Here is a 25,874-nt window from a genome sequence, read left to right on the forward strand (position 1 = left end):
GTTAAGTTTAGGATTTATGGTTAGGGGTTAGCAATAGAGGTTAGGCATAGATCTTATGGTTAGTGATTTGGGTTAGGGTGTGGAGGTAGTGTTAGTCTTAGGGTTGGATTAGGGTTATGTTTCTGGGTTATGGTTAGGGGTTCAGAGTAGGTTTAGGGGTTAGTCTTATAGTTTAGGGTTATTGTTAAGGGTTAGATGTCTGGATTTGGGTTAGTATTGGGTTTAGGGGTTAGGGTTAGGGGTTATGGTTAGTGGTTTGGGTTGTGGTTAAGGTCAGGTACATGGATTTTGGTTAGCAGTTAGGGTGAGGTTTCATGGTTAGGGTTAGGGGGTTTTGGTCAATTTTAGGGGGTAAGGGGTATCGTTAGCATTAGGGGTTATGGTTAGGAGTTAGGGTTATTGTTAGGGCTAGGGGTTATGGTTAGGGTTAATGGTTATTGTTAGAGTAGGTTTAGGATTTGGGATTAGGAGTTAGGGTGAGGGGTTAAGATTAGGTTTTAATGTGAGGGGTTGGGGTTAGGGTTAGGGTTGGTACTGCTGTCAGCATTAGGGTTAAGGGTTAGGGGTTGGGGGTTATGGTTTGAGGTTAGGGATAGTATTTAGGATTAGGGGTTATGGTTAGAGGTTAGGGTTAGGGGTTAGTGTTACCATTATGAGTTACAGTTAGCAGTTAGGGTCACAGTTATGGATTAGGGATTAAGTGTTAGGGTTAGGGTTCAGTGTCATTGTTAGGGGTTATTATTAGGGGTTAGGGTTTATGGTTTCAGGATAGTATTAGGGTTAGGATAAGGGTTAGGCATAGATGTTATGGTTAGCTATTAGGGTTATGGTTAAGGGTTAGGTTTAGTATTTATGGTTAGCGGCTAGTGTTCAGGGTTAGGGATTAAGGTTATAGGTTACAGTTTGGGGTTAGAGGTTAGGGGTTAAAGGGTATGGTTAGGTATAAGGGTTAGGGGTTACGGTTATGTTTGTGTCTCATTGTTAGGTGTTAAGGTTAAAGTTTATTATTAGGGGTTAGTGTTAGGGGGTATTGTTAGACATAGGTGTTAGTGTTTAGACTTTGGAATTAGCATTAAGGGTTAGGGTTATCGTTATGGGTTACGGTTAGGGATTGAGATTAGGGTTATGAATAGGGGTTATGGTTAGGTGTTAAGGGTTAGGCATAGTGTTGGGGTTAGTGATTTGGGTTAGGATTTAGAGGTTAGGTTTAGGGTTAGGGTGAGAGGCTATGGTTAGGGTTGCGGCTATCAGGTTTGGGGGTTAGGGTTGGCATAGTGTTTGGGCTAGGGTTAGGGTTAGCAGTTAAGATTAGGGTTAGCAGTGAGCACAACCTGGTAATTCAGCAGACCTCAATGTTACTAATAGAGACCAACCCTAGGCACAGTTCAGTTTCCAAGCTGATCAGACTCCACCGAACCACACTAAACTGGACTGTTGGCTTCCCTCCGTCCTCACGCATTGGCAGGAAGATAGCTGTCATGCACTCATCCCGCTTTGATTTCCGGGCCACCTTCCACTGCCAGGAGACAATAAAAAGTTCCAGTGACATAACTGTACTGGGAGTGTGAGGTCACTGGGGGCGGGGCACAGGGATGGGGCGGTACCTGCAGCAGTGTGACACCACTGGGGGGCGGGATGATGCAAAGGGGTTGACACCTGCAGCAGCATGATGTCATTTCCAAACGTCTCGTGATTTTAGTCTTGGTGCTTGAGCTGAAGGGGAGAAGCTGTTTGCCGGCAGCAGTAGGAGGTTGTTGCCTGAACGCACGAACACCCACAGTCAGTGGCTGATGTTTATTGGTAGGAAGCATTCCTAAAACAAGCAGGACCCCCAGGGATCTGCGGAAACAGTTCCCCCACATTTCGCTCCCCACCGCACCAGCCTGCAGATACCTGCCCTCCTTCCAGAAACCCCCAGGATTGCTGTTTTGGGGAAGCAGCCCTATGCGCTTCCCACAAGCCGCATCAGGCTCTGCTGCCTGTGGATCCCCCCTGTCTACTCACCATCCCAAGCCTGGGGGGGCAGGAGAACGGATGTTACCCAAATATCAAATATTACAGGATCTTATTAGGGGATAAGGCAACAAGCCACGTTAATTGTGAACACAGAAACTTCTGTAGATAGTATTAAATAAAAGAAAAGTATCATCACTGTAATAACATTAATATTGTGCTTTACTTAGTGAAATAGCATTAATAATAATGTAAACACTAGGAAAACAGTACTAACATTATATCAATACTACAATTACTGAGACACATGTTTCAATAGATGCTTTCATTCACACTCACACAGACTGACAGGCATACACAGACAGAGAGACAGACAAACATACATAGGGATCTTCCAGATGTCATAGTTACCAGCCTCTTGGTGCTCATGATAGTCACTGGCCAGGTGACTAAAGCATGAGGATGAGGAGCAAGGTTCTGCCGATGCGCATCGGTGCTCCTTGCTGACGTGATGTTGTAGACCCGAACCTCCAGCCTTCATCTTCTTGTCCCATTTTATAGGGAAAGGACCCCATGTAAGTCTATGGGTTTTGCATTGTCATGCTGCAACTGCATTCTTGGTGTGATTCCCAATCACACACATTCTTGCAAGCCTGATCAGATTTTGTCCTTTGAAATGTGCTGGCTCCAAAGTTTTCAGGGTGGGTTCCTCTTCAGCCATTTGATCATCTTTGCTTCTTTCTTCTTCCCTCAAGCATTTTAGGTGAGGCTGGTGTTTTCTTCATGTCTGTTTTGATATCCCTTACTCAGACCAATTGTTCAATCACTCTTTTTGTCTACACCCAACTCAATTGCTTAGCCATTCACACTTCAATCACTCAGGGCCTACTCCTAGCTGAAGAATTTACATATTATTTTTAGAGCAAACCTTATTTCATTTTTGACAGTGTCTTTCACAATTAGATAGATACATTACATTGCACAGTGTGGCTTTTGTACTTAGAATAGGATTTTTACAAATATATTGGAAGCAGGTAAAATTAACAGATAAACTGGCCAGTGGACATAGTACAGACATTTACAAACAATCTTAAAATTATACAAAGTGCAGACAGACTTGAATTAACATTTAAAATGGTAGAACAGTAAGAGTCAGTCTGAGGTTTTAGCTTTTGATTCAGACTGATGTGCCTTTTGGTAGGAAGGGGGTTGGTGTGTTTGTGGCTCTGTTCTTACATATATTTCAAAAACAAGATTTTGGCCAACACGGACACAGGCAGCAGTAGCAGCAACATCTGTACCAGGTCAAGAAAGGAGAAGGTGCTTCTCACATAGCCCCGGGTGGGGGGCGTTATTGGCTGGGTGGTGGAGGGGGGAGACAGGAAACGTCAGGGTCAAACTCTCTGCTGTGTGGTTTTCCGGAGACCTCCCCGCGGTGCTGGGGGAAGGGTCTGTCTCTGCACTGCTGGGCTTCCTCCTCTACCTGGATTTTGGCACAGAGCTGAGTATTTTTGTCTGCTGTTTTTCTGTTTTTTCTGCTGTTAGAGAAATGCTACGAAGGGCTCAGTCCAGAAATGGCCTTGTGACTAGAAATGCCCCAGCGATGTTTGAAATTGTCTTCTCTTCTATTGTCACCACCAGCGGCCAGTCAATATTCGAGGCCCTCTCAGTGTTCTGGATGGGAGCACAAATTGACAATAGAGTCTGGTATTTCCTTTGATGTGATCTGATTTATTTACCAGGAATCTGCAAAGTCAGAATCAAACAGCAGCAGAGAGCTCCTCTGTTCACAGTCCCCAGCCTGCCTTTCCAGCCAAGACTCTGTGCCCAAAAAGTCTCTTTTCTTAGCTGTCTCTTGGGGCCAATTTCCTGTGCTTCTATGCTGTGTCTGCCTGGATAGTCACCCTGCATCTGCCTTGTTTCTGCCCCCAGGTCTCTCTTTTTGGTTTTTTTCTGTCTGATCCACATATCCCATCACCCCCATGGCCTTTTTAGCCCAAGCCTGGAGACCTATGGAGAACAATTCGTGCTCAAAGCCTAGGCCCAATTCACAGCCCCCCAGGAAAGTGGCCCAGTGCTGATCTCCTTTGTCCTTATGCCCAAAGGGCTCAAATCCGCAAAGGTAATTTGACTCCCATTGATATCATGAGAAGGGAATTCAGGGAAGGCTAAACTGAACTGATAGGACATCTATTGACAGTACTGATTGTGTTCTTCCCACCACCCTTTCCCCTACATTGCTGAGAAGCCTGGTGAATTACACTCATGGCTTTGTAGCCAGCAATGAAGAAAAATGAAGTTACAAAAAAAAGGGGATTCTGGGAATGAGTGACCAAGCTGAGCCATGAAATCCAACGCAGCCACTGCATCTTCCAGACCCAGGAGGAAATTAACTCCTAGAGGGGGAAGGCTGGGTTTCTGGTTAAAGCACTAAGCTGGGACCTAGGACAGATCACATGGATTTTTTCATACACGTTACAAATTAGTGCCTGAGACACCAGGCATCCTCTTCTCAAGTGTAATGTGATGATCTATTGTAGATACCAACTAATATCCCCTCATGTGCTTTATCTGCTAGGACCTTGAACCATAAGAATTCAGGAGACTTTTCTTCCGAGTTAACAGTGACTCAGAATCAGGCAATACCGTTTTTGACACCGAGTGCACTTCCCTTCCACTTTTGTCCACTCACTCCTCCCTGAATAGGTGGGACCGAGCTGTGTTGCAGACAGGCCGCAACGCACAGATCGAAGGGCAGGTCTCCTCCCCTGTGCTCGGCACTGTACAAATGAATGGGAAAATAGCTGCTCTTTTGCTGGGAGGAGGCAGTGACCAGGTGGCTGCCAGGGACGGGCAGGCATGATGCTGAGACCGGCTGAACTGCAGGGGGGAAGGTGCTGAGACCTGTTCCTTATCTGTTTCTTGGTTCATTTGGCAGGGCGACTCTGGGGGCCCCCTGGTGTGCAGGGGAACGGCCCAGGGCATCGTCTCCTATGGATCCATGAATGGGACCCCCCCCGCGGTGTACACAAGAGTCTCCACCTTCATTCCCTGGATCCAGGAACAGATGAAGAAACTGCAGCCGTGAGACCCTCCAGGAATCGCTGCAGGGGCCGGAGCTGCACCACTTTTGCCCTTTGGTGAGGCCCAGCCATGGGGCCTGCTTTGCAGAGGGGCTGAGACCCCCAGGCTGAGACCCCCCAGCTATCAGCACCCAACCCGTGAGCCTCAAGGCAGGGCACCTAGGGGAGTTAGGAGCTGGGTTTCAGGCCAGCTCCCTTGGAAATCCCAGCCCTCAGCCTGCCTCTTCGCTAGGAAAACAGCTGGTTTCTTTCCCCGGGGTGACGGACAGAGCCCAGTGCTAGGGAAGACGTGGGGATTTGTAGCTCTCCCCCGTGTCAGCTGGTCAAGGGGCTGTTCATGGGAGATCTTCGTCCATCCCTGCCCTGCTAACTCGTGTGAAAACACCGTCCTCACTGGGCCTGTCCCACATGTTAGTCACCCCGGGGTGGCCCCTCCCGCTGCAAACACCCTGTCCCAGCACCAGCCAGGCCAGCGGGCATTCACTGGTGGGAAGGGAACTCCGCGAAGGCTGCATTGAGAGCAGATCAATCGAGGGCACTGATCTTCTCCGTCCCACCTCCTCTTCCCCGCGCTGCTGAGCGGCCTGGTGCATCTCGCTCGCTGCTTTGTAGCCAGCAATGAATAAAAATGAAGTTAAAAAAACAAGTGAGATTCTGGGAATGAGCAACCGACCCGAGCCGTGAATCCAGCGCAGCCGCTGCATCCGCCGGGCATGGGGGGAATCGGCTCCACAGACAAAGGCTGGGCTGGTGCGTAATGCGCTAGGCTGGGCCCTGGGATCGGGGAGCTGGGGAGTGGCAGCGGGGAATGAACCCGCGCAGGGATGGAGGGGTCCCCGCTGGCCAGGGCTGAGCTGCAAAGGGAACCGCAAGGGGAAAAGCTGCCTGGGCAAGCTGCTGGTCAGACCCCAGCGGTTCAACTTCCGGGACAAAAGAGGAACAGGTTGGAAACTGTTCTAGTGACAAAATAATCGATCGGCCTTTTCCCATCCCCTTCCCCCCCATCTTATCTATCTGTCTGTCTGTCTCTCTGTCTATCCATCCCCATACACATCTATCTATCCTGGACGCCTGGGTCTCGTTCCCCAGCTCAGCTTCTCCTCTTAGAAGCTGTGGGGCTCATTGAGGGTGTTCACCCTGACACCTGTCCCGGAATCCTGGGTCCCATCCCATGTCCTAGTCTCTGCCCCCAGGGGACAGGAGCTTTGAGAGCCCCTTAGAGGAGAGTGCCCAGCACTGCCCTCCCGGACGCCTGGGTCCCAGTCTCTGTAAAGCTATTTGCACATCCTCTCCTGGCTGACTCCCTGCTTCTGATTTAAAGAGGCAAGATACAATCTCCTGCCCCACCCGCCCCACATGTGAGGGTTCACAAATGGCAGCACTTTCTCGGCATCAGCAGCCCACCCCTCAAGGCGAGCAGGTGCCAGCTGCAACAAACGTGGGAATCTTGGTCACTTTTTTACGATGCCTGGGCCGTGCCTCCGTTTCCCCTCTGTGCTTTGTTTTTCTGGGTAGGGCGGTTCAAGGGTCACAAAGCTGCTCTTGGGTTAAAGCAGTGCTGGTAGACCGGCCCCACTTAGAGAGGGATCAAATGGCCGGCTGAACCCAACCCAGGTCGCTGGAGGATCCAAAATATCAAGGGGGCATGCCATGAGCACAGGAAGGGAAACGCCGGCAGATGGCGCGAGGGGACAATGGGATGAATGTGATGGGGGGCTGGGGTGAGAGCGACCCCTCCTACTCCCCAGATCTGAAAGACTTTGCCTGGGAAAAGCCCCATCTAATCCCTTCGGCGGCTGGGCCCGGGGCAGGTTCGCAAACGCTGCTCCCCAGGGCTGGGCTGGATTTCCCGTTCCGGGGGATGGAAATGTTTCTCTGACACCTCGGCCCTAGTTCAAACCGGGATTAACTTGGGGCCGGGGCAGGCAGGGGTTCCGACAGGTCGAGCCCGTGGTCCCTCTGGCCTTGGAGCAGACAAATCTATCAATGATACATGGATCTCTTAGTGCGGTGGTTCGGGGTGGAGGACCCAGCGTGATGGAGGGCAGCTCTAGGAATCTCTCCCAGACAAATCCAGCCTTTAGCCAGGCAGAGATCGGTGACATGGCATGGCCCAGTGCAGGGCCATACTGGGCAGCCTGGTGCCTGTTACCAGTCACAGAGCTAGGCAGACGGAGGGGGGACATGGAGACGCACAGATCGTGTTTGTCTGTATTGGCCCCACAGCCACTGGATTTGGGGGTGGGTGTAATTCCAGCCCTGTGGGTGTTACGGCCCCACACCTGTAACCAGAGACCCGCCCTGCCCTGAGCGGGACCCAGCGCCTGCACCAGACCACATGGGTCAGGAGGGAACTGAGGGCTGGAGACCTTTGTGTCAGATCTGTACTGACTGCAGAGGAGACGAGATGGGAAGTGAAATTAGCAAGCAGTGATGAAGGAGCTGGGGGGATCGTGAGGCCTGGGGCTGCCTGAGTTAGTGGCTGTGAATTGGGGGCCAGCAGTGTGGCATAGTAGCCAGAGCACAGGCCTGCATCTCAGGATACCTGGGTCCTGTTCCCAGCTCTGCTGCTGGATGATCTTGGGCAAGTCACATCCCCTCTCTGTGCCTCAGTTTCCCCATCTGGGGATAATGATCCTGACCGCCTTGGTAAAGTGCTTTGAGATTTGATGAAGGGAAGAGCTAGGACCCAGATCCTCAAAGGTGTTTTAACTCCTGGTGTTGTCAAAGGGCATTAGGCACCTAAACACCTCTGACGATCTGGGCCTATTTGTTCTTATTTAGCCCTAATGTTCTTTAAGGCTCAACCCAGCTTCCTTTCTTCCTGCCCCATTATCCTCATCCAACCCTGTATCATTCACGCACGCAACGTCCAATCTACAGGCCAGGGAGGGAAAAGGCAAGGCGAATTTTTCAAACAACACATATTTTATTCAGTATCAACAAAATAAATAATAAATAGTCAAATACTTGTGGGGTGGGGAGAGAAAAAAGTTAAAGAAAATCTTGAAAACAAATAAAAGTTGGGCCCAGCTCAAAATGCATGAGGGAAAACATTTGAAATTTCAATTTTTTCACACAATCGTTCTATGTGCGATTGTCAGGGGCTGTTCAAGTTGCCTAGCAACCCTCCACGGTGATAGGTTGGAAGTCTAAACCACATGGCCCCATTCCTTCTCTCTGGTTGGGCAAAAACAAGACCCAAACAGAGACATCTGGGGACAGAAGCAAAGCAGACGCGGAGTATAAATCTGTGCAGACACAGCATGGAAACACAGGAATGTGGCCCAAAGAGACAGCTAAGAGAAGCAGCTCTTTGGGCACAGAGTCTTGGCTGGAAAAGCAGGCTTGGGACTCCAAACAGAGGAGCTCTCTGCTGCTGTTTGATTCTGACTTTCAAGATTCCTGGTAAATAAACCAGATCACATCAAAGGAAATACCAGACTCTATCGTTAATTTGTGCTGCCATCCAGAACACAGGCAGGGTCTCAAACGTTGACCGGCTGCTGGGGGTGGCAATAGAAAAGAAAAAAATTTCAAACATCGCTGGGGCATTTCTAGCCGCAAAGCCATTTCCGATCTGAGCCCTTCGTAGCGTTTCTCTAACAGCAGAAAAAAATACTCAGCTCTAAAACTGGTCATTTAAAGGGGAGCATCTCTTCTAACTCAGTTTCTGCAGTGTTTCATTGATCCAAGGGCTGAATTTGGAGATTCTCGTGTATACGCTGGGGGGCCACCCGGATGGATCTCCATTGGAGACGATGCCCTGGACCACCCCGTCGCACACCAACGGCCCGCCGGAATCGCCCTGCCAATACGGAGAATAACATCAGTGACTGACATTACCCATCCCGGCCTGTTCCCCAGAGATTTCAGATTGCATAGGGGACGGCTGATCTCTGCTACCAAGGCCCAGCTCTTGCTATCAAACAGACCCTGCCTGGAAATGGGTCAGCAGAGTGTGAAATCCACAGCTGGGCAGAAAGATGTGCCCATGGAAAAGGCAGCATCCACAAATTGTAACTTTCCACAGAAACATTTTGGTTTTGATATTCCCAACAATTTTCCATTTTTGCATCGGGAAAATCGAAATTTTGGGTCAGTTCCTCCCAAATCAGAATATTTCTTTTTTTTTTGTTTTTTTAATTTAAATGACCTAAAACATTTATTGTGTAATCAGTTTAACAAAATGTTCAGCTGCTTTTACCTATCCGTGACTTGTAGTTCAGTCTTCAGTCTCTCCTGAGGGCTGGGCTCTCTTGAGGACTACATCTCCCAATGCAACCCAGGCTGGCCTCTGCCTGAGCTGTCTGGGGCATCATGGGAATCACAAGACTCAGTGCATTGTGGGAGATGTAGTCCAGACTAGGACTACATAATGGAAAATAGCGGCCTGAACTACAGCTCCCAGAAGGCAATACGCTGCTAAGGAACTGAAGCTTAATGTCAAATTGCTTGAAATGAAATATTTTGGGTGAGTTCAAGAAACCAGAATCTAGAATCATAGAAATGTCGGGCTGGACGGGATCTCGAGAGGGCAGCGAGTGTAACCCCCTGCACTGAGGCCAGAGAGAATAAACCTAGACCATCCCTGACAGGTGTTTGTCCAACCTGGTCTTACAAACCTCCAGCGATGGAGATGCCACAGCAACCCTAGTTACCCTTCAATTCTCCTTAGAGTTAGAAAGTTTTTCACAAGACACAACCACAATCTCTCTGGCTGCAGATGAAGCCCGTTTCTTCTTGTCCTAGCTTCACTGGACACGGAGAACGTTTGATCACTCTCTTCTTTATAACAGCCCTGAACATATTTGAAGAGGGTCATCGTGTCCCCCACTTCAGCCTCATCTTCTCTAGCCTAAACATGCCCAGTTCTTGCAGCCTTTCCCACGTGTCAGGTTTTCTAAACCTCTGATCATTTTTTTTGCTGTTGCTGTTTTTCTTCTTTGGACTCTCTCCAATTTGTGGTCACCGAAGGAAATGTTCCAGTCTCTGTCCTCAAGTCAGCACGTTTCCTTGTGGCGAAAAATGGCAAAACGAAGCATTTTGACATTTGTGAGTCAAACCTGCTTTTCAGAATTTTCCACTCTGCCGAAAATTTTGAAATCTCAGCTTTTCTTCGAAAGCCAAGGAGGGAACGTCACCATTTCCCGTGGAATGGGAACGCTGTACTGCCCCGTCAACTCCAGCGCAATCCTGGCCCTATGGACGCCAGCAGCGAAGCTCCGACCATCTGCAGGGCCAGGATTTCGCCCAAGGTCCTGTCTGTTGGGTAGCCTCAGGGTTGAGTTCTCCAGTAGACCCGACCGTGACGGGGAAGAGTAGAGATGGTCAGAAAATATAGGAGGTGGAATGGGGTGATTTGTCATCAACATTTTCCCTGGAACATTTTGTTAAAAAAAAATCAAAGTCCCAATTTGTCTCATCATGGTGCATCATGGGAGTTGTGTTTCAGGTGCCACGTGGCCTTATGGGAACACAGAACTGGAAAAGCCCTTCTAGGTCATGGAGTGCAGTTCCAGCCATCACGGGCAGCGCCGCTGTATCATCCCATCCATAAATATGAAGCTCCATCATTTCCTCCCCCCCAGCCGCTCTTCTTGGAGGTTGTTCCAGGTCCTCCCACCTCTGATGGACAGAAACCTTCTCCCCGTCTCTTTCCACCATGGATCCCGGCCCAGTTTATTCCCATTTGGATTGTCCTTTAGCTCCAATAGCTTCTCTCCCTCCCTGGTGTTTCCCCTCCAGAGTATTTCTACAGCAACCAGACCCCACTCAGCCTATGTTTTGGGCTGAACAAGTCCAGCTCTTTCATCAGGCCAGCTCTCCATTCCCCTGAGCATCCCACCAGCCCTTCTCAGCATTGGCACCAGCTGGGATCCTTCTTTATGGCACAGAGCTGCCTGGAAATGTGCATCAATTCCAGCTGTGCTCTGCCCAGAGCCTTCAACACTGGCCTTAAAACCTCCCCTGTACCTGCTGGAGGCACCTCGGCTGCTCCATCCCTGGGTCGCATTGGCCTTGCACCTGGCCACGGCCCACAGACATCCTGCATCGACTGACACGCCCAGGTCTCCCTCCTCCTGCGGCGCTTCCAGCGGAAGAACCCCTGGCTCAGATCAGCCATTTCCTTGTTACCTGTGATAAATTTCACCCCGTTTCCACCAGCACCTTGCACCGGAGATGTCCCTGGCTGGGCCGCGTCTCTCATGATGCACCACGGTGTCCCGTCCCGCAGCACTGCAGCATGGGAGAGGTACGGTCGTGTGGTTTCCATCAGCTAAGATGGCAGCAGACCAGCAGCTCCGGGTGGGAGGACATTTACCTCGAATGCTGCTGTCTTGGCATTGGCGTTGCCAGTGCACAGCATGGTGCTGGGGTTGTAATGTCGGTACCGCTCTCTGCACAGCCCATCCATCACCACCTCCTGCTCCACCTCCTGCAGCCTGTCGGTGGTGGTGTTCATGCTGGTCCAACCCCACTTGGCTACGCTGCACTCGGAACCCAGCCTGACGTGGTGATTGGCCTCCTGCAGGGGGACGAGTCCCACCCACTCGCTCAGCTCTGCGCCGTGCGACAGCTGCCACGGGTGAGAGAGAGAGAGAAAAAACAGATCCGGATCAGGTCAGGGATTAGTGCGGGCAAGGGCCAGTACCACCAGGCCAGAGCATGGAAGTGTGTCCAGGGAATGAGTATGAGGTCACAGGGCGCGAGGGGATGGGATAGGGTGGTTCATGCAGCAGTGTGAGATCACAGGGATGCGGGGGGATGAGATGGGGGCAGCTGGAGGCATGGAATGCACAGCTGGAGCCGTGCAGAGCTGGGGGCCAAGAACAGCTGGGGCTGTGCACAGCTGCCATGGAATGCATAGCTGGGGCTGTACACAGCTGGATCCATAAAATGCACAGCTGGGGCCATGCATAGCTGGAGCCAGGCCTCCTTAGAGCTGAGGTTCGAAAGCTAAGGAGGGAATGTCTCCATTTCCCGTGGGACAGGAACACTGTGACACCCCCTCAACTCCAGCGCAATCCTGGCCCTACGGACACCAGCGGCGAAGCTCCTACCAACGTCTGCGGGGCCAGGATTTTGCCTAAGGTCCTGTCTGTTGGGTAGCCTCAGGGTTGAGTTCTCCAGTAGACCCGCCCGTGATGGGGAAGAGTAGAGATGGTCAGAAAATTTGGCGGGAATGTGCGGGGAGGGGATTTCCCATTTTCCCCTATGTCCATGAGCTCATGTTAAATTTCATTGCATTTCCACCAGAGCCTTGCACCAAGGCGTGAACACGGGAGAGACCTCTCAGGAGACGTCCCTGGCTGGGCTGCATCTCCCATGATGTCATTGTCCAAATTCTCATTGTTGAAGTCGGCATGCTGGACCCAGCGTCGGGCCCGGAGCAGTTGCCAGTTCTGTCCCGGATCCATAAAGTCTTGGACTCCCAGGTAGACAAAGATGTTGCTGGAAAAGCCAAAGGAAGAGTATTGGGAGGTTAGTGTCCATTGGATAGGGGGTGGTCGTCATAGCCCCTTGGGAAGTGATCCCAGCCCTGTCTCTGCCCTGTTCTGATTTCCACCCAAAGTAACAGAGTAACACAGAGACCAACCTAGACACCTACGTATGGATGGACTTTCTCCTTCTCCTCTCCGATTGGCTAAAGTGTCCCCAAAAGATGGACCAATGGACTGTTCTCTGCTAGGTTACCCACTGTCCAGTTCATAGAATCATAGAAGATTAGGGTGGGAAGGGACCTCAGGAGGTAATCTAGTCCGACCCACTGCTCAAAGCAGGACCAACCCCAACAGTTTTGGTGTCCATGGTCCAAGAAGGATGTTGATAATTTCGTGAGGGGTCAGAGAAGAGCCACGACTCCCATGAGAATGATAAAAAGATTGGAAAACCTGAATTATACAGAGAAACTCAAGCTCAGTTGGTCCGAAATTTAGAGAGACTGTATGTTTTACTTTCTCAATGATTGTTTCATGCTATGAATTTTTAACAGGGACTGTAATTAATCTTTGGAACAATTTACCGAAGGGCATGGTGGATTTCTCCATCACTGGCAATTTTTATTCAACATTGGATATTTTTAAAAGATCTGCTATAGATCAAAAGGAATTATCTGGGGGACTTTCCCTGGCCTGTGTGATACAGGAGGTCTCGCTAGATGGTCACAATGATCGTGGAATCTGCAACTCATTGCACTGCACGGTAGAAGAAGGAAATAGCCCATGGAAAGGTCTAAGGCGCTTACCTGGGTGTAACTTTGAAATATTAAAAGATATTGATTAAAAGGGGAGAAATCCCAGATGTCAAGTTTCGGCTGACACAGAAATAAGGTGGCTGGAATGAATGAAAGATACAAATAAGAAAAGGATCAAAGAGTTTTTATGCACCGATGCCATCTACAGAGTATGGAGGGAAGTAGCAGGAACCCCAGATCTGTCTGGGAAATAAATGACATGTGGGACATAAGAGGTTACTGAGTCCATCAGAGAAGATGTTGAAGTCCAGAAGGGAGCCTGGATGTTTGGCCCAGTCCCACTGGACAGCTTCTTCCCTCCTGCAAGGTTAGCAGGACGTGAAGAGATGTGGTGAGTCTTCATGGCAGAGATTGTATCTGCTCGACTTTCTTTAATCTCATTATCAGGGCTGACTCTGGATTGACCCTGTTGACTCTGCTGTCGGCCTAGTGAGACCTCAAGGAACCATAACTTGGATTTCATTTAAATTAGGCTCGGCGCAGGTTTCTCCTTCAATGGCCCAAGTCAACGGCCTCAGGCCACTGCCAACGATAACTCAAGGCGATTGCGTTTGTTGTTTTAAACTGGTGCACCCCCAAACTAGAATGAGTGGGGACCACAATCCTCGCGTGCCTTCAGCGCTCCGGGAATGAATGACGTGTGGTGTGAGAAACATGCTAGGGACACCAAAGAGTCGATGGCTGATGATCACGAGTGAACGTGATCATAAATCACGGGAAACAGGTCATTCCCTTGTAGAACAGCTCAGCCCCGGCACTGATCTATATCAGTTGCATACCAGGTTGTTTTGTTCAGTGGAGCTCACATTCCGAAAGGCAAAGATGGGATTTCTTGATTGCTTTAGTGTCTGCATCTGACATGTGACAGCCCACGGAAAAGACCCGAGAAGAAGCTAGGTTTTAATTGAGTGAAGGGACTCAAAGACAGGGGTTGTCCTTATCCTCGTGCCACATTGCTGCCTGCATCAGAGGAGGGGTTTCCGTCCTCCTCTGGTGCCCTCCGTGTCCCTGGCGGAGGATGTGGCTAACATTGAGTCCTCCCAACTGCAGATGACAAGTTCCCCCCTTGTCTATTCTGCCCCCGGATTCCTAGATCCATGGATGTCTGGGCCAGCAGGGACCGTCCCCTCTGCCCTTCTGAGTGACCCAGGCCAGAGAACTTCGGCCAGCTCCCACAGGACTGAGCCTGGTCCCTGGTGTTCGGTGAGCACATCATCCAGAAAGGGAGCCAGGCTGGGTCTGACACTACCTGGTGGTGCTGGCTACTCCTTTGTTCTAATTATGGGCTTGTCTAAACTCACTCTAGGCGCAGCAGGGGTTTTTTTGCCCACACCCGGGAGTGACAAAAACTTTGCTAGCATAAGCACGAGTGTCGACAGCCCTGGAAAGGCTGGTGTGGCTATTTCAGTAACACACCGCATAATAGCTCCTAGCTCCACATACGATGACGGCACACATGCAGCAATGGGATATTACTGTTCAACAGATCCCCACTTTTCCAACGATACCTCACAAGCGTGCTTTGCACAAAACATGCCATAATTATATGAATAGGGGCATTCTAGGGTGCAGCTTTGAGATACAGCGTGTCACACGTCCTGCCTCGGTTTACTACAGGAGTCTTAGTCGCTGATTAATTCAGAAGCAGTAGGCCCAGGGTCTTCTTTAGGTTTTGCCCGTACAACTCCCAAGTGTTGCTAAAGATTGCCATGTTCTGGGCTCTTTAAACGTTTTATAGATCAGTCTGGTGAGCTGAAAAGTTAGCCAGTGTGCCTGGAAAGCATCTCTTTGAATCTTTGCAACGTTCTTTTCCCTTCCGCTTTCCCAACTCGTGCGCTAACTCAGTGCAGATATTACTGCTCTCTAGAGTGTTTCTAGACTGATAGAATTTTCTATCTTGGCATTTAGCCATCAATGCCGTGAAGCGGTGTGCCTCAGTTTCCCCTTCCACACAGCAGACCAGGTTTACTATGGTTTTCCTGCTGTGCCAAGCCTCAAGCCTGTTTATAGCTGAGAAGAAGCATTGCCATAGGTCGTCTCAACACAAGGTGTTTTCTTATTTACTGCTTCTAGTCTGCCCAAAAGTTTCCCCCCAAAACTGCATATATTGCACCTTTTCATAGGATTTTCCATCAGCACCAAATTCTTTGTCAGAAGGTTTGTCCTTAGCATCGAACCTTTTGTCCTGAGGTTTAACAGTAACACCATATCCTTCACCACAGGGAGGCGTTTCTAAGTGTATCTTTTATCACATCTCATCTTCTGTCTGGTTTGTTCAATACCCGTTGTGTCTTACAACCCCTTCCTGAATTTTAGCATGTGTTCAGTGACTGGTTTTTCTTTCCCTTCAGTGCCGTCTCAATCCAACCATACCTTTGGGGCTCTGGGACTCCAGGGTCTGGGGAGGCAAAGCTGGAAGGGGATACTGCTCATTGGCTAGCCCCCTCTGGTTCTGTTTCCCAACTCCAGTGTTCTGCACCTGCAAAAAATCCACCAATCCTCTTGGTGTTCCCTGTGAGCCCAACACCTAAAATTAAGACTTTCCCTGCCCCACTCGGCCAGTTTGCCACTACACTCCTCTGAAATGCCTTGAGGTCCCACAACTTAACAAGGCCAACAGTGATTACAGCTGTGAGTGGGAGACCCTGAGCAGCAGTTAGTGAGAGAGCAGGCAGAAGTTCAAAAGAAAAGCACCTGGGGTAACAGTGGATAAGAAGCTGGATATGAGTCAGCAGTGTGCCCTGGTTGCCAAGAAGGCTAATAGCGTATTGGGCTGCATTAGCAGGAGCTTTGCCAGTAGACGGAGGGAAGTGATTATTCCCCTGTATTCGGCACTGGTGAGGTCCCATTTCGAGTATTGTGTCCAGTTTTAGGCCCCCCTAGGTCTGGGGCCTGGGACTGACTGGCTCTGGGTGGCAGGGAATGCTACGTCGTCACAGCTGAAGCCTGCAATCCACAGCCCCAGCCGTGCACTTTATGGCTCTTTGTAAACCCCCATCTGCATCTCATCCCCTGCCTCGCATGGGAGGGCGGAGGCTGATGTCTTACTTCAGCTGGTGAGTGTTAGCCACGTTCACCACCAGGCCAGTGCAGGAGAGTGAAGAGACTCTCCCACGGGTTGCAGAGCTGCCTCAGCTCAGCTCTAAGGAGGCCTGGCTCCAGCTATGCATGGCCCCAGCTGTGCATTTTATGGATCCAGTTGTGTACAGCCCCAGATATGCATTCCATGGCAGCTGTGCACAGTCCCAGCTGTTCTTGGCCCCCAGCTCTACACGGCTCCAGCTGTGCATTCCATGCCTCCAGCTGCCCCCATCTCATCCCCCCGCATCCCTGTGATCTCACACTGCTGCATGAACCACCCTATCCCATCCCCTCACCCCCTGTGACCTCATACTCATTCCCTGGACACACTTCCATGCTCTGGCCTGGTGGTACTGGCCTTTGCCCGCACTGATCCCTGACCTGATCCGGATCTGTTTTTTCTCTCTCTCTCTTACCCATGGCAGCTGTCGCACGGCGCGGAGCTGAGCAAGTTGGTGGGACTCGTCCCCCTGCAGGAGGCCAATCACCACGTCAGGCTGGGCTCTGAGAGCAGCGTAGCCGAGTGGGGTTGGACCAGCGTGAACACCACCATCAACAAGCTGCAGGAGGTGGAGCAGGAGGTGGTGCTGGATGGGCTGTGCAGAAAGCAGTATCAACATTAAAACCCCAGCACCATGCTGTGCGCCGGCAACGCCAATGCCAAGAAAGCAGCATTCGAGGTAAATGTCCTCCCACCCGGAGCCGCTGGTCTGCCGCCATCTGAGCTGATGGAAACCACACGACCGTGCCTCTCCCATGCTGCACTGCAGCGGGATGGGACACCGTGGTGCATCATGAGAGACGCAGCCCAGCCAGGGACATCTCTGGTGCAAGGTGCTGGTGGAAACGGAGTGAAATTTATGACAAGTAACAAGGAAACGGCTGCTCTGAGCCGGGGGGTTCTTTTGCTGGAAGCACCGGAGGAGAAAGACCTAGGCGTCTCAGTCGATGCAGGACGGCTGTGGGCCGTGGCTGGGTGCAAGGCCAATGCGACCCAGGGATGGAGTAGCCAAGGTGCCTCCAGCAGGCAGAGGGGAGGTTTTAAGGCCAGTGTTGAAGGCTCTGGGCAGAGCACAGCTGGAATCTGATGCACATTTCCTGGCAGCTCTGTCCCAAAAAGAAGGATCCCAGCTGGTGCCAGTGCTGAGAAGGGCTGGTGGGACGCTCAGGGGAATGGAGAGCCGGCCTGATGAAAGAGCTGGACTTGTTCAGCCCAAAACACAGGCTGAGCGGGGTCTGGTTGCTGTAGAAATACTCTGGAGGGGAAACACCAGGGAGGGAGAGAAGCTATTGGAGCTAAAGGACAATCCAAATGGGAATAAACTGGGCCGGGATCCATGGTGGAAAGGGACGGGGAGAAGGTTTCTGTCCATCAGAGGTGGGAGGACCTGGAACAACCTCCAAGGAGAGCGGCTGGGGGGAAGGAAATGATGGAGCTTCATATTTATGGATGGGATGATACAGCAGCGCTGCCCATGATGGCCAGAACTGCACTCCATGACCTAGAAGGGCTCTTCCAGTTCTGTGTTCCCATAAGGCCACGTGGCACCTGAAACACAACTCCCATGATGCCCTGTGATGAGACAAATTGGGACTTTGATTTTTTTTTAACAAAATGTTCCAGGGAAAATGTTGATGACAAATCACCCCATTCCACCTCCTATATTTTCTGACCATCACTACTCTTCCCCGTCACAGTCGGGTCTACTGGAGAACTCAACCCTGAGGCTACCCAACAGACAGGACCTTGGGTGAAATCCTGGCTCTGCAGATGGTCGGAGCTTCGCTGCTGGCGTCCGTAGGTCCAGGATTGCGCTGGAGTTGACAGGGCAGTACAGCGTTCCCATTCCACGGGAAATGTTGACATACCCTCCTTGGCTTTCAAAGAAAAGCTGAGATTTCAAAATTTTCGGCAGAGTGGAAAATTCTGAAAAGCAGGTTTGACTCACAAATGTCAAAATGCTTCGTTTCGCCATTTTCCACCACAAGGAAACGTGCTGACTTGAGGACAGAGACTGGAACATTTCCTTCGGTGACCACATATTGGAGAGTCCAAAGGAGAAAAACAGCAACAACAAAAAAAATGATCAGAGGTTTAGAAAACCTGACACGTGGGAAAGGCTGCAAGAACTGGGCATGTTTAGGCTAGAGAAGATGAGGCTGAAGTGGGGGACACGATGACCCTCTTCAAATATGTTCAGGGCTGTTATAAAGAGGAGAGTGATCAAACGTTCTCCGTGTCCAGTGAAGCTAGGACAAGAAGAAATGGGATTCATCTGCAGCCAGAGAGATTGTGGTTGTGTCTTGTGAAAAACTTTCTAACTCTAAGGAGAGTTGAAGGGTAACTAGGGTTGTTGTGGCATCTCCATCGCTGGAGGTTTGTAAGACCAGTTTGGACAAACACCTGTCAGGGATGGTCTAGGTTTATTCACTCCGGCCACAGTGCAGGGGTGCAGAGGTCCCGTCCAGCCCGACATTTCTATGATTCTAGATTCTGGTTTCTTCAGCTCATTCAAAATGTTTCATTTCAAGCAATTTGGACTTTAAGCTGCAGTTCCATAGGAGTGCATTGCCTACTGGGAGCTGTAGTTCAGGCTGCTATTTTCCGTAATGTAGTCTGGACTACATCTCCCACAATGCACTGAGTCTTGTGATTCCCATGATACCCCAGACAGCTCAGGCAGAGACCAGCCCGGGTTGCCTTATGGTAGATGTAGTCCTCACGGGAGCCCAGCCCTTAGGAGAGACTGAAGACCTGAACTACAAATCCCATAAGCCAGAGCACGGATAGATAAAAGCAGTTGAACATTTTGTTAAACTGATTCCACACTAAATGTTTTAGGTCATTTTAAAAAAAAAGAAGAAATATTCTGATTTGGGAGGAGCTGACCTGAAATTTCCATTTTCTTGATGCAAAAATGGAAACTTGTTGGAATATCGAAACCAAAATTTTTCTGTGGAAAGTTACAATTGTGGATACTGCCTTTTCCACGGGTACATCCTTCTTCCCAGCTGTGGATTTCACATTCTGCCGACCCTTTTCCAGGTGGGGTTTGTTTGATGGCAAGAGCTGGGCCTTCGGTAGCAGAGATCAGCCATCCGCCATGCAATCGGAGATCTCTGGGGGACAGGCCCGGCTGGGTAATGTCAGTCACTGATGTTATTCTCCGTATTGGCAGGGCGATTCTGGCGGGCTGCCGGTGTGCGACGGGGTGGTCCATGGCATCGTCTCCAACGGAGATCCGGCCGGGCGCCCCCCCAGTGTATACACGAGAATCTCCAAATTCATCCCCTGTATCAATAAAACTGCAGAAACTGAGTTAAAAGAGACGCTCCCCTTCAAAAGGACAGTTTGGCCATACCGTGCTCCCTTCTGGCATGGAACCCCTGATGGGCTTCAGAGCCGAGTATTTTTTTCTGCTGTTAGAGAAATACTACGAAGGGCTCAGATCGGAAATCACCTTGCGGCTAGAAATGCCCCAGAGATGTTTGAAATTTTCTTCTCTTCTATTGTCACCTCAAGCGACCGGTCAACGTTCGAGGCCCTGCCTGTGTTCTGGATGGGAGCACAAATTGACGATAGAGTCTGGTATTTCCTTTGATGTGATCCGGTTTATTTACCAGGAATCTTGAAAGTCAGAATCAAACAGCAGCAGAGAGCTCCTCTGTTCGCAGTCCCGAGCCTGCCTTTCCAGCCAAGACTCTGTGCCCAAAAAGCTGCTTCTCTTAGCTGTCTCTCAGGGCCACGTTCCTGTGCTTCCATGCTCTGTCTGTCCAGATTTATACTCCGCGTCTGCCTCGCTTCTGTCCCCAGGTCTCTCTGTTTGGGTCTTGTCTTCGCCCAACCAGAGAGAAGGAATGGGGCCATGTGGTTTAGACAGCCAACCTATCACCATGAAGCGTGGCTGGGCAAATTAAACAGCCTCTGACAATTGCACATCGAAACAATTGTGTGAAAAAGATTGAAATTTTGAATGTTTCTTTTCATGCATTTTGAGCTGGGCCCAACTTTCATTTGTTTTCAGGATTTTTTTTTTCTTTTTTTCTCTCCCCACCCCACAAGTATTTGAATATTTATTATTTTTTATGTTGCTACCGAATAAAATATGTGTTGTTAGAAGAATTCGCCTTGCCTTTCCCCTCACTGGCCTGTCAATTGGACATAGCATGCGTGAATGATGCAGGGAAGGGAAGCTGGGTTGAGCCTTAAAGAACATTAGTGCTAAATAAGAACAAATAGGCCCAGATTATCAGAGATGTTTAGGTGCCTAACTCCCTTTGACATCACTGGGAGTCGAAATACCTTTGAGGATCTGGGCCCAGGTTCTTCCCTCAGGAAACCTCAGAACACTTTACCAAGGCAGTCGGGATCATTATCGCCAGATGGGGAAACTGAGGCGCAGAGAGGGGATGTGACTTGTCCGTCACCCAGCAGCAGAGCCAGGAACAGGACCCAGGCATCGTGAGACTCTGGCTATTAGGCCACACTGCTGCCCCCAACTCAGACGCCCTCCCTCAGGAAGCCCAAGGCCCCTCCACCAGCTCCCCCAGCCCCTCCACCACTGCTTGCTAATTTCATTTCCCATCTCCTATCCTCTGCAGTCAGTACAGATCTGAGGTCTCCAGCACTCCATTCCCTCCTGACCCATGTGGACTGGGGCAGGCGCTGGGTCCCCTCCACGGCGGGAGGGTCTCTGGTTATGGTTGTGGGGCTGTAACACCCACAGGGCTGGAATTACGTCCATCCCAAAATCCAGTGGCTGTGGGGCCGATACAGACAGGCACGATCTGGGCATCTCCACACCCCAATCCATCTGTCTAGCTCTGCAGCTGGAAACAGGGCCAGGCTGCCCAGCGCTGCCCCGCACCGGACCATGCCGTGTGGCCAATCTCTGCCTAGCGAAAGGACGTATTTGTCTGGGAGAGATTCCCAAGCTGCCCTCCGGCACCCTGGGTCCCCTCACCCCGACCCACCACACTAAAAAATCCACATGTCGTTGATAGATTCGTCCATTCCAAGGCCAGAGGGACCAGGGGGCCCGTCCCGTCGGACCCCCTGGCAACTCCGAGCCCGAGTTAATCCTGGTTTGAAATAGGGCCGAGCTGTCAGAGAAACGTCTCTGTCACCAGCCCTGGGGAGCAGAGTCTGTGAACCTGCCCCGGGCCCAGCCGCCGAAGGGATTTGAACAGGCTTTTCCTGGGCAAAGGTTCATTCCCCGCTGCCACCCACCAGCTCCCTGTTCCCAGGGCCCAGCATAGCGCATTACGCACCAGCCCAGCCTTTGTCTGTGTAGCCGATTCCCTCCGTGCCCGGCGGCTGCAGCGGCTGCACTGGATTCACGGCTCGGGTCGGTTGCTCATTCCTGGAATCTCGCTTGTTTTTTTAACTTCATTTTTATTCATTGCTGGCTCCAAAGCAGTGAGCGAGATGCACTTTGCGGAGTTCCCTTCCCACCAGCGAACGCCCACTGGCCTGGCCAGCACTGGAACAGGGTGTTTGCAGTGGGAGGGGCCACCCCGGGGTGACTAACCCGTGGGACAGGCCCGGTGAGGACGGGGTTTTCACAGGAGTTAGCAGGGCAGGGACGGACGAGGATCTCCCATGAATAGCCTCTCGACCGGCTGACACGGGGAGAGCTACAAACCCCCACATCTTCCCCAGCGCTGGGCTCGTGTCCGTCACCCCGGGGGAAAGAAACCAGCTGTTACCCTAGCAAAGAGGCAGGCTGAGGGTTGGGATTTCCAAGGGAGCTGAGAGGAGCCAGACTTGAACCCGGTTCCTAACTCCCCTAGGCTCCCTGATTTGAGGCTCACGGGTTGGGCGCTGAGTGAGCAAAGCGATAGCTGGAGGGGCTCGGACTGGTGGGGTTTCAGCCCCTCTGCAAAGCAGGCCCCACGGCTGGCCCTCGCCAAAGGACAGAAGCGGCGCAGCTCCGGCCCCTGCAGCGATTCCTGGCGGGGCTCAGGGTTGCAGGTTCTTCATCGTTTTCTGAATCCAGAGGCTGAAGCTGGAGACTCTTGTGTACACCCAGGGGGGGATCCCATTCATGGGTCCAAAAGAGACGATGCCGTGGGCCTTTCCCCTGCACACCAGGGGGCCCCCAGAGTCACCCTGCGAAATGAACCAAGAAACAGATAAAGGACAGGTCTCAGCACCAGCCCCCCCAGCTCAGCCGGTCTCAGCATCGCATCTGCCTGTTCTAAGCCTCCGCTGGGTGAAGAGAAGCTATTTTCCCATTGTTTTGTACAGCACCGAGTGCAGGGAGGGGCCTGAACTTTGATCTGTGCTTTGCGGCCTGACTGCGACCCCGACAGACTCGTAAATCACAACCATTGGTCAAGGGGCTTGAAGCCAGGAGGAGAATCACCTGGAAAGAGCTCTTGCCCTCGTGTGGATCTCCCGCACACAGCATCGTGGAGGGGTTATAGTAACGATATGGCCCATTTCGAATCCTCGGACAGTCGGTATCCGGCATCACCTCCACGTCCACCTCCCGCAGCATATCCGAAGGCACCTCAATGCGTGTACTAGCCCGGCCCCAGCCGGTGACGCAGCACATGGTCTTTGGAGCTACTGGCGCATAGGCCAGGGGGATGAGGTTGACGTCATGGTTGAGCTTTGCCTTTTTCTCCAGCTGCGCACAAGAGAAGACACAAGCTGCAGGGCCAATAAAAAGGTGGGAGTCGATGCTGGGCAGAGACATCCCAATCCCAGAAGTGAGGAACTACAACAAACCCATGGTCAGGAGGTCACTGGGGGCGGGGTGATGGGATGGGGGTGGTACTTGTAGCAGTGTGAGGTCACAGAGGGTGGGGTGATGGGGAGGGGGCGGTGCCTGCAGCAGTGTGAGGTCACTGGGGGCGGGGGGATGGGATGGGGGCAGTACCTGCAGCAACATGATGTCATTTTCATCTGTCTCATCATTGTAGTCAGGATGGGGGATTTGGCGACGTACCAGAATCTCCTGCCTCCCGGGTTCACCTATTGCAATGTTGTGGGCGCCCAGCAGCACGGTGATGTTGCTGTGGGTCGTTAAGATCGTTAAAGTGGGTGGGTCTAACAGCCGCCTTGCTCTCAGGGTCCATGCACGGAGGCCCATGCGCCAGGGTCTCTCCGCTCTAGGAGGTAGTGGGAGGGGATCTTACATGTCTTACCACCAGTTGCAGTTACAATGAGCTGCCGTAACCACCACGTCCTCTCGGATCAGGAAACCTCCACACCTGTCTCCTCCTCCTCCTCCTGCTTCTATGTTCACAAAGACCATGTAGGGTCTGGAGTGAGGCCGGGCTTCCCGTCCCCCGATGATCTCCCCTGGCAAAGCCCCCAAGAGAACACTTTAGTTCAGCCCCCCGATCCAGCAAGCTGGTGTACCCCTCCCCGGCTCAAACTGAGGCCCCATTGTGCCAGGCACTGCTCAAACCCCGACCGAGATCAGGGCCCATTGTGCCAGGCACTGCCCAGGCGCAGCGTGAGAATCCCTGCTCCAAAGAGGTTATGTAGGCAAAGGACGGAGCCTTCTCCCCTGAGATTTCACGCCCTGGGGAATCCAGGCAAACAGAGAAAATGTGACTCACTCCACATCACTGGTCCTGAGTGCAGTAGAACTGGAAAAAGAACCCAGGAGTCCTGGCTCCCAGCCGCCCCTCCCCGCAACTCTAAACACTAGACCCCATTCCCCTTGCAGAGACAGAACCCAGGAGTCCTGGCTCCCAGCCCCCCCTGCTCTAACCCACATGCTGCCCAGATCTGCATTTCCTGTCTAGGCACCAACTGTTCACATCAGCCCTTACTGAGCTTCTCTGTGCCGGCCACCCGCAGGGGAGTTATTACGGTGCCACAAGCCCTTCCTCTCCCCTTTAGGTGAAAGTTTTCAGGTTTCGGTCACTGTAAAAGGAAACACACCGGGGGAGTTTCTCCATGGAAAAAAAATAAAAAACCTGTAGTGATCAGCTGTGAACAAGTCTTTACACGGGTGGATGGGTGTGTTGGAAAATCCAGCCTTTAACACATGGTTGGTCTTTGCATTAGGGTAGCTCCTAGAATGAGATCAGGGTCCCCCCTGAGCCAGGAGCTGCACAGACCCTGACCAAGATCAGGGTCCCTTACCCTCTTTGTGTCAGGCCTTACACTTCCCCACAATCCCTGCCCCAAAGGGTGCCCGGTTCAAACAGACACAGGCAGGGTCATTCTTCCCATTGCACAGATGGGGAAACTGAGGCTCTGGGAGATTGTTCCTCAACCTGACTAAGGGGATTGGGGGACCATCAGTGATCTATGCAAATTCCTGTCCACAGAGATCCTGCACAGAGGTGGGAACTGCTCCCAGATTACTTGGGTCCCAGCCTGGCACCTTAGCCCCATGGCCGGCGTCCCTGTGTGGGGCATGGATTGGCAGAGGGGTTCCCAAGGAGTCTGCAGGAGCTGGGACACCCAGCCCCTTGGGCTGCTGTGAGAGCCCCAGCCGCACTCAGGAGAGGCTGAGGGTTACCTAGTGTTCCCTTGGCCCAGCAGGATCGGGGGGGAGACCCTCACTGCTGTCCACAGCTCCCCTTGCAGGGCAAGGTCCCCTCTCCCCATGGGCCCCGATCCCCCCCACTCACCAGCCTGAGCTGCTGGGGGCAGGAGAAAGGCTGCGGGGAGCAGGACCAGGATCAAGAGCTGCATCGTCAGAGCCATCCAGGAACGGGCACGGAGCATCTGCCTCAGCCCTGGGACTTATATGGACTGGGAGGGGAGGGCAGGGCCTGGCGACCACAGGGGTACGGACTCTGCTGCCGTGGATCCCCCGCCCCGGATTGGCCGGTCCAGACACCCATTGGGAAGCCTCAGGTCACAGCCACGCCCACATGGGGCAGGGATTTCCTCTCTGCTCGGCTGCGCAAAACACCCAGCTGAGAATGTGGCTAACACCCCCCTATCTACCCGTGTTAGAAACGCCCCTGGGCTGTTCCTCACCTCGATTCCCAGACCCAGAGATTGCAAGCCCAGGAGGGGCCACTGCGACTTTCCAGCCTGTTGCCCTGGGCATCCCAGAGTCCAGAACCCACCCAGCAACTCCGGCCTCCAGCCCCACACCGTGGTGACACTGGGGCAGGTGTCTGGAGAGAGACACCCCATCTCCAGGGAAAGTCGCTGTGTGATGGAGGCTCCATGGTGGCCCCAGGTCCGCTGCTACCCCAGCTCTGTGTTCATCTCTGTCCCAGCTGGACCTTTGCTGGCTCCAGTTCTCAGCCGTCGGGACCCGTCCTGCCGTGGCCAGCAAGGTTGAAAACCCCTTCCTCATGGAGGCTGCTGCAGATGGGGCCAAGTCCCCTCTTCGCCTCCCACACCCCCAGGCGGTGGATCTCCGTGAAGCTCTCCCTGCTGGGCAGGGTCTCCAGATCTTGGATCATACTTGAAGCTCTTTCTAATCTGCCAACATCCTGCTGCTGTGGACAAACCAGAGCTGTACATGGGTCTCCAATCCCGGTCCCACCGAGGCCTTACCCAGAGGTGACTC

General features: G+C 51.9%; 2 protein-coding genes across 2 annotated transcripts; both read right to left on the minus strand.

Annotated features, from left to right (window-relative positions):
- Nucleotides 1-8,697: 8,697 nt before the first annotated feature.
- On the minus strand, nucleotides 8,698-17,094 carry LOC137160036 (mast cell protease 1A-like). Its single transcript, XM_067558490.1, has 5 exons — nucleotides 17,071-17,094; nucleotides 16,756-16,970; nucleotides 12,356-12,491; nucleotides 11,362-11,616; nucleotides 8,698-8,844 (listed from the first exon to the last, which is right to left on the minus strand). Exons 1-5 carry the CDS (start codon nucleotides 17,092-17,094, stop codon nucleotides 8,698-8,700), a joined length of 777 nt encoding a protein of 258 aa, XP_067414591.1.
- Nucleotides 17,095-22,336: 5,242 nt separating this feature from the next.
- LOC137160037 (cathepsin G-like) lies at nucleotides 22,337-25,039 on the minus strand. The gene is made up of 5 exons (XM_067558491.1): nucleotides 24,976-25,039; nucleotides 23,533-23,686; nucleotides 23,262-23,397; nucleotides 22,743-23,009; nucleotides 22,337-22,486 (listed from the first exon to the last, which is right to left on the minus strand). Exons 1-5 carry the CDS (start codon nucleotides 25,037-25,039, stop codon nucleotides 22,337-22,339), a joined length of 771 nt encoding a protein of 256 aa, XP_067414592.1.
- Between the last annotated feature and the right edge of the window lie 835 nt (nucleotides 25,040-25,874).

Source organism: Emydura macquarii, unplaced genomic scaffold (genome assembly GCF_026122565.2).
Source record: "Emydura macquarii macquarii isolate MOO-44397 ecotype Brisbane River unplaced genomic scaffold, CSIRO-AGI_Emac_v2 contig_2107, whole genome shotgun sequence".
NCBI classification, from domain to species: domain Eukaryota; kingdom Metazoa; phylum Chordata; order Testudines; family Chelidae; genus Emydura; species Emydura macquarii.